This window comes from Trematomus bernacchii, unplaced genomic scaffold (genome assembly GCF_902827165.1).
Source record: "Trematomus bernacchii unplaced genomic scaffold, fTreBer1.1, whole genome shotgun sequence".
In the NCBI taxonomy this organism is placed as follows: domain Eukaryota; kingdom Metazoa; phylum Chordata; class Actinopteri; order Perciformes; family Nototheniidae; genus Trematomus; species Trematomus bernacchii.
The window spans coordinates 1,240,491-1,249,117 of NW_022987784.1; the positions used below are offsets into that span (position 1 = coordinate 1,240,491).

The 8,627-nt window shown below is 42.6% G+C and overlaps 2 protein-coding genes across 2 annotated transcripts; one reads left to right on the top strand and one right to left on the bottom strand.

Annotated features, from left to right (window-relative positions):
• Positions 1–486: 486 nt before the first annotated feature.
• LOC117497479 (endonuclease domain-containing 1 protein-like) lies at positions 487–2,514 on the bottom strand. Its single transcript, XM_034149476.1, has 2 exons — positions 2,170–2,514; positions 487–2,030 (listed from the first exon to the last, which is right to left on the bottom strand). Exons 1-2 carry the CDS (start codon positions 2,461–2,463, stop codon positions 1,440–1,442), a joined length of 885 nt encoding a protein of 294 aa, XP_034005367.1. The 5' UTR covers positions 2,464–2,514; the 3' UTR covers positions 487–1,439.
• A 3,621-nt stretch (positions 2,515–6,135) lies between these two features.
• On the top strand, positions 6,136–7,545 carry aplnr2 (apelin receptor 2). Its single transcript, XM_034149445.1, has one exon. The coding sequence runs from the start codon at positions 6,136–6,138 to the stop codon at positions 7,543–7,545; it is 1,410 nt and encodes a 469-aa protein (XP_034005336.1).
• Positions 7,546–8,627: the final 1,082 nt, after the last annotated feature.

Sequence of the window (8,627 nt, forward strand, 5' to 3'; positions counted from 1 at the left end):
AGCTTACTTCCGGGTTTTAGGACGTGTCACTGGCACTCTATAGCCGGAGCTAAACCGAAGTACCGGTTCTGAACCTGAAAAGCTCTAGCACGGAGCTTGAACCGGAGTTGCGTTGGTGTGAAAGGGGTATATAAGGTGTTTTGCTACACACATATTACATGAACACTGTCTCCCTCTGCTGGCAATAAGTCTTAAGTGTATTTCCAATTAAGGGTTTGAAATATATTTGTTGGACTCTTTATCAGTCTGCAGCTGGTCAAACAGTGGAGCCGACCATCTGGCTCAGTGACCTGCCAGCTGGCAACATACAGCTACCCTCTCCAACAAAATACAGTTACAACCATAATCTTAACCCTCGGGCTGTGTCTGCCCTTCGAGTTTTGGATCATTTTATTGTTGTTGCGTTTTGGTTTTTAGCAACTATGGCAGGCTGTAGCAAAAGAGATTTTACCAGATCTGGACCAAAAGTAATAAACACAAAAAAGCTCAGGGATTATCATCTTTATTATTTTATGTATACTCAATATAGCTTTTGTAGTTCACATTTCATGGCACAGTTTGAAATCCAAATGTAAAGAAAAGGAGGTACCTCAAAAATAACAAAATAAGCTGAACCCATTTAATTTTTTACTGTTTGCTATTCTGATACACTAATTCCTATTATTCATTGATAAGTAAAACTAGTTGATGGGAATAGTCTTGTTGAGGATAACAGATTGATAAGTCAGAATGTGGATTATACACCAGCTGGTCATGAGTTTCTCTGTTGGTTACTATAAAGGTGTATAGTAGTGCTGCAGTTAAGAGGCTGGATGTAAAACTGCTGGTCTAATCTGTGGGTGATGAACAAAAGGCCTACAGAGGCTGGAGTAGTTCCCAGTCAGTAAGTTAACATCAGATAAGGATAGAGTGAAGGAAGAGTACAACCATTTAGGGTTTTCATGGTGAGTGAACTTGCAACACAAGCTAGTTGACGCACCATCATGTATAACATAATTTAAAATGTTTTACTCCGACCAATGTTTTAATGTAAGATTAATTTGAACCTTTGGGGACAATTATATGTATACAAATCTAAACTCAAAGGTCCACTTAGTACCTTTTCAGAGCTTTCAAACACATCCTTCTCAGCAAATGGTGCTCGGAAAAGTTTGTAAGAGGACCTTTGGGGTTATATTCTTTATACTTTGACCACGTTAAATAAGAAAAGATCAGTGTAATAGTGGTGGGATTTACATTTCAATCTGCAAACAAGCTGCCAAAGAGCAAATCAAGATATGCTGGATTATATATTGGTGAAGAAATTGAGACAAGGGGGCATCAAGTTTAAATTACCCCAGAAAACTGCATAAAGTAATTCAATATTTACTCCTATTTGACGGCTGAATTTGGAATCTTAAAGACAATAGTGTAAATATAAAAGGACCAATCTTCTTCTCTCAAGGCATGGCACTATTGAGAGCCACGCAGTTTTCATAGAAGATCTGGAAAGAGCTGTCGACATAGGTAACCTTCTTCAGGAAGTCCTCCAGCTGCTGCACCGTCATCTCCTGGACCTTGTTATCCTCCCTGTTGTTGAGCCCGTGAGCAGCAAACACAGGAAACTTTGAGCGCTCGGAGAATGGTGCATTGTGGTCAAAATCAATGCAGCAGTATGCCGACCACAGGTAGGTGGGGATGCCCAGGCGGTTGATGTTGTGTCTGCGGATGCTGTGCCCAGAGGTCGTGACCCCGGTGACTATATATGCAGTGCCACGACAGTAGTTGTTGAGCCGCCTGCGAATCATGTACTGGTGATTTTTCCATGGGCCAATGTTGAACTCTCTGACCTGAGGGACCACGTTTGTCAGTGTGTAGGTGGAGGCTTTGTCATGGATGTCGGCCTGGTGCTCGTCCGGATTCAGCTGACCACGTTCAAACATGACACTGTTGGAGTAGTCTTCAAGCACGGCCTGAGCATCCTCAAAGCTCTTGTGAAGGTTTTCTGAAGGGAAGGGCTGCATCTCACGTGAATCAGACACTGTGGAGAGCTGTGGAGATAAATATTGTACTAAATAAAAACTCAAATGTGTGTTTACGTAAGTAGATTTAAAGTATTTAGCATAAACATAGGACTGTATGCTTTTTTCACAGCAGGTTAAGACAGCAAATCCAATACTCAACCCCTACCTGTGGTTCATACATCCAAGGCACATCCACCTTCTCGTAGCCGTCCGAGCGCTTGAAGGTGTACGCAGAATAAATGGGGATGTGACTGAAGGTGTCGAACAGGGTGACGAATCGTGGTTTGCCCTCGTAGAACTGGCAAATCTTTTTAAAAGACAGCTGCTGAAGCCCTCGAGGCAGCGTGCCCATGTACAGGAACTGTTTACAGTTAGGAGAGAGGTTTTCCTGCACCTCTGCTCCTGCCATCACAATGACAAGAACAAAGAGGATCGATTGATATACTCTGGAGACAATCATTACGAAATTGTTCCGTTTCCAATCCACGGTGCTTTTAATCCCTTTGAAAGGTCGTCCTGCTATGTGGACTTTGCCTCCTCTGTGCTTCATACTGTCCCAGGCATATTATGCAAATTCTTATCTTGTTCACATTACCAGTAGGCAAACTATTACCATGTTTGAAAATCCATTGGTGGATGGCACAGTTCAGAGAAGATCCTAAAAGCTGTTCAAACACATCTCCTTTCTGAGTCATTCTGGCTAAAGCGGCATCTTTTCAGGTCTAAATTATACAGGAATGAAGTAGTCACTGTACCGAAATAAAACTGAACATGACATAAAGGAAACTATCAATCAAGAAGAGTCTAAGCACCCACACAATAAGCCTTTATTTCACAGCACACATTTGACTAATAACATTAATGGTGGCTCCATTTACACAAAATGTTCCTGTAAGCCATTATTAAATAACACCTTTGATTTCCTTCAATGAGTCAGATGACAAAATCATGCCCGAAACTGTCATTTATTATTTTTAATATTTTAAACCTTTCATTCAAGCCTCATTGCACAAATGTCAGATGAGCTCAGACGTCACAGGTTTCCAATCTAAGTTCTTTACCGGCCTAAAGACTTGTTTTTAACTTTCTGGTAATTGATACTCATGCAAATAAGCAATGTTGCTGTATATTTTAGCACTAAGCTATAGGTGTTTATTTTAAAGCCCCATTACATTACATTACATTACATGTCACTTGTTCGCCGCTTTTATCCAAAGCGACTTACATACTCAATACTGTGGACAATCCCCACAGGAGCAATTTGGGGTGAAGTGTGTTGCCCAGGGACACAACAACATGCTGACTGCAGTAGGGTTTGAACCCTGATCCGAACACCAACTCACAACCCACTGCACCACACGCCTCCCTTGAACCATAAACTATTAACAATTGTAATGCATACTCTTTTAAGATACATACTGTTAAAATTATGTTTCAATCTACTGAGTATAAATATTTGCTACAATATCTGATAATTAACCCAAATAGATAAGTTGGGGATCACAAATGTCTGCAAAAATGTTTTATGCAAACAGTAGTGTCAAGCATGTTGAGGTGCTCGTATCTGTATATCTGCTATCAATACCAACCCTTGATCTGTATGCTGTATTTTAATGTCTTCTCTGTCGTACAGCTGTTTGTTACCCCGCAGCGCATCCAACAGAACGGTTGGATTCTCAATGAAACAGTTGTATTTACTCTGCCTTTCTTTCAGTGTGTGTGTGTGTGTGTGTGTGTGTGTGTGTGTGTGTGTGTGTGTGTGTGTGTGTGTGTGTGTGTGTGTGTGTGTGTGTGTGTGTGAGAGAGAAAAGACTGGAATGTTTTTAGAAACATCTGTTTCCATAACAACAGTTGATGGCAGTGTGACCTCTGCCCCTGTGGTAACAAACACTTCCTGTTTACTATCGGGACATCTTCACTGTTTACACTGTAACCCCGTACTGACCTGTAGTGTCCATCAATCCATCCCTCTGTCCATCCATCAAATAACTAAGATTAGATAACAGGGAAACAGTACTTTAAAATGCTGTAAAACAACAAAAGCTCTATCAAATCACCTTACTTACTTAGTATGCGTATAATTCGTATATTCTGCTGTTGATTAGGAAGACAGTTACTGGCCAGTATGAATATCTTCTCTTTTCTCAATAAAGTTGAACATATTACTGTCCAGTTATCTATTAAGTTAATTTATATTCCACTTTTGGTCCACATATCAAAACATTACTCTGATAAGATGATAAAACTTGACTGACAGCCCTGCTAGCCATACTACTATCTCTCCTGTATTTGCAAATTGCTGTATCACGTATGAGGGATAAGGAGACAATGTACAAGTCTAACAAATAACCTTTTATTCTCTCATAGCATATTGCCTGCAATGGCTGTAACTATGACACAAATGTTGTGTCTTTGCCAACTTATAACACAAATACACTTTTTATTTAGAAGGTCTAATCAAAGTAGCTCTTAACTTATGTGTGTCGAATAAGTGCAGTGAAGTAAAAAAGTAGAATATGTCCCTTTACACTGTAGTGGAGTAGAAGTAGTATGCTCAAGTAAAGTTTACTACCTCAACATTGTACTTCACACTACAGACTGTACTTTAATACGATTTTTACATTGAACCTTTTGGCAGAAGATGACACAGCTGTGTTTTTTAAACTAGGTTTGTTCAGAGTAATGATTTAAAGGCCCTTTAAATATATGCATGAAAGCTATATCATGCATCCACTTTCCCGTTCTTTGTGAGGGAAAGTGAGGGCTGTTTGTGTGGGTTGTTACATTTAACCACTGTATACACTGTGTGTGTTTGAACATGGGAAACACAACAAAAGAGTGTGTTAGTGTTTGCACACATCTGTGTTCTGTATGTGCGTAGAGAATATGAGCAGCCTAGAGGATTGTGGGAAATCTGTTTGTGTTGCTATTTGTGAGTCTCAGGGTTGTGTGTGTTTGCGGGGGGAAGGATGGGTGATGTTATTGTGTCTCGCGGGAGGTGTGTGTGTTTGGGTAGTGGGGGGGGGGGGGGGGGGGGGGGGTTTGGGGTTGTTTGTAGGTCTCGTAAGTCTCTGCTGGGGTGGTCTGGTTTAAGAAACAAAGGGGGTGTGTGCATGTGTGTGTATGGAGGACTATGCTATCTATCCAGACTCAGAGGAAGACACACCTTCCTCAGCCGGCTCAGTATAGATGTAGAGAGGATGAGGAGGAAAAGTGGCAGAGAGAAAGTGAAAGAAGCGAAGACAGGAGGAGAGGACAGCGGCTGAATTTTGCTCCACAATGATCATCACCCAATCATCACAGCATCTTGAAAAGGAGTTTGTCATCCAATCTTATGAAGTGGCCTGAGGTAGGTGTCATCATTCCTCTCCAGAGCAGTTCTTCATTTAGTCGAAGACAGCCAGGATGTTTTATAAAAGCTGTAGTCGTCCAAATATTGCAAAAGGAAATGCAGAACAGACATAAAATTCACATGCTGCTATTTTTACTAACAGTTTATCAATGCCTGGCAAAGGTCCTTTGCTTCACTGTATGTAATTGTTCCTGCATTAGTGCAGTGTGAGAATCTGTCTATTTATGTGTTTTGATCCAGAACCTTCCTCCTTGATTCTGGTTGTCCTGTAGGAGTTACACTTTTCTTTCAAATGGTGTTGCATAAAAACACAAAAATGTTGCTTTAAAGTCGCCTTAAGTCATCTGACATCTTTGCACAAGAGAACATAAACAGTATGAGCATGGACAGGAACACACAGTTCACGTGCACTGAAGACCTTTTGTTGTTTGCATGTTAAAAAAAAAGTCTGTTTGCAACATTCTCTGGCAGATTAGTCCAAATTGCCCTGGACAAAATTCCTGAAGTAAGATGTCTGTTGCAAAACTTGTTGTTATGAGCTGTGCACGTACAGTGTTTTTGCCTGTTGCAAAAGTTTGAGAATCTCATTGCTTTTTTTAAACTTTTAGATCATCCAATTTAACCTTCTGTGAGACTGAACAAGGGACTCATCTGCTACTGGAATTTCGGTCCTGGAACAATAGTACCGTGCAGGCGTTTGGACTTTTTCTTCAGTATTGGGACGCCAGAGATGATAATGGCGATTCATTATATTTAGAAACTTAGCAGACGGACGCACAGATGTCAGACTTCCTCACCTCCCCCTCTCCTTCTCCCCCTGCCCTCTTCCACTGCGACTACAGCGACTGGTCTCCCTCCTTCTCCATCATCCCGTCCGTCTACCTGCTGGCCTTTTTGGTTGGTTGCCTCGGCAACGGCCTGGTGTTGTGGGCCTACATGGACCGACCCGATGGAAGGGGAACCGGAAAGACCTGTTTCACTGGCCTGATCAGAATCAGACAGCAGAGCATTAGCAACACTGGTGGATCTCCTCAGAAGAAAACAGATGGATCTTCATCAGAACAAAGACCCTCCTCTCACTCCTCTCACTCCTCCTCTCATCCTCCCTACATCCCCCGTCCCCCCCGCTCACTCACAGACTCCCTGATAGCCAGCCTGGCGTTGGCTGACCTCTGCTTCCTCGTCACTCTCCCTCTGTGGGCGGTGTACACGGCCATGGGCTACCACTGGCCTTTTGGGCAGCCCCTCTGCCAGATCAGCAGCTTCCTCACGGCGCTCAACATGTACGCCAGCGTGTTCAGTCTGAGCATGCTCAGTGTGGAGCGGTACTGGGTTCTGACTGGGAGACGCCACTCCAGCCACCACGCCCCACAGAGCTGCCCCAGCAGGGCATTGTGGGTACTTGGAGGGGTGTGGGTGCTGGCAGGGGTGCTGGCACTTCCTGGTTTGCTGCTGCGCTCTGTCAGGGAGCTGGACCCTGAGTCTTATTATGATTATGAAGAAATTCATCCTACCACTGACTCTGGATCAGTCATCCTCATCTGCCAGATGGATTACTCCATGCTGATTGGAGCAGATCTAGAGGAGGCGGATCGAGAGAGGGCAGAGGTGTGGTGGGCGGCTGCTTTGAGTCTTAAATCAACTCTAATTGGCTTCCTGCTTCCTCTTGTCATATTGCTGGTCTGCTACTGCTCATTGGCCCAGCTCCTCAGCAGACATTTTGGACGGGGCCCTCGCCCTGACCGCAGGCGCCAGCGAAGACTCCTCAGGGTCATCGTCACTCTAGTAATGGCTTTCTTCCTGTGCTGGCTGCCCCTGCATGTTAATAAGACTGTCTCCATGCTGCTGGAGTTTGGTTATGTCCCGTACTCCTGCTTTTTGGATCAGATTTTACTGGCTGCTCAGCCGTACGTCACATGTTTAGCTTATCTCAACTCCTGCCTTAACCCTCTACTGTACGCTGCCTGCGACCCCTCGTTCAGGAAGAGGTGCAGGGGAGCCCTTCTCTTGTTGTGCAGGTCAAGCAGGAGGGGGGGAGAGGGAAGGGAGGGGAAGAAGGATGAAGGAGAGGAAGAGAAAGAGGAAAGGAGTTCAGCTTGTCCCACAAGAACACAAGAGGAAACAGCAGATAGGACAGAGGAGGGAGAAGAGGAGAGGCTGAGCGGGATGATTGCTGAGATAACTGCTTGAAATGAAAGAATCATATCTAATTAAACATCAAGGAACCAGGACATCAAGTCAATGTGTTTGTTGACAGTAAAGAAGTGTACTATGTGATATTGTTTTCTGCTGTTTCTCAGTATATATCGACAATTGACTTGAGTTTCCAAGCAACTCAGACCCTGGAAGACATTGAGTCAAAGGTCGATATTTTCTAAATAAACATCCTGATCAAATTAACATTAATGAGTTCATAAATGAAATTCTGATCTACATATTTCCCACAGGAAAGATGCCAACCCTTCCTAAAAGATAGTTGATGGCCAAATGTTATCATGACATGTGATCTGTTTTATATTTTCATTTATACTGTGAGTTGTTTATTGACTTGTCTTGCACTGTTGTTTTTTCTATTAAAATATTAATAATGTAAACACGTATTTGTCTTTTTAATTGTGAGAAAATAAAGCACATCTATTTATATGTTAAACATGTGGTTCAAATAGCAAGCCAAATAAGTTCAGCTGCTAGAAAAGTAAACACATACATATGTATTGATTCTTTAAGGGTCATTTTGTTTAACTATTTTTGTACAAAGACAACAGATATAATGGAAAGGGGGAGAATAAGAGGACAACATGCAGCAAAGGTCCACAGATTGAAGTCAGACCTCAATCAAATGCTTTAATGTCTCAAACTGGTTCGTTGTTTTAGAAATTGACCTGCCAGAAAATGACAAAATAGTCATTTAACTACTTCAATCACTATGCAAATATGAATATAGTTGAACTACCAGCTATCAACTGCAAAGTGTAGCCTACTAGGCTGCTACTCCCTACTGGTCAGATTCAAGATTCAAGAACTTTATTGTCATTATTAAGGCACGACGTAATTTATTTTGTGCTAGTCCTGTAGGTGCAACATATATAGAATAAAACAGACAAATAAGCAGTGGCGGCCGGTGTTTTTTTTTTTTGGTGGGGCTCTTGACGTACCGTAAGTGACCTACCCGGGGGGTCCGGGGGGTTTCCCCCCCGGAATTTTTTTTCGAGAAATGACCCCTTAAATGATGACTTCTGGTGATGTTAGAGGGGGGGGGAAAGGAGAAATCG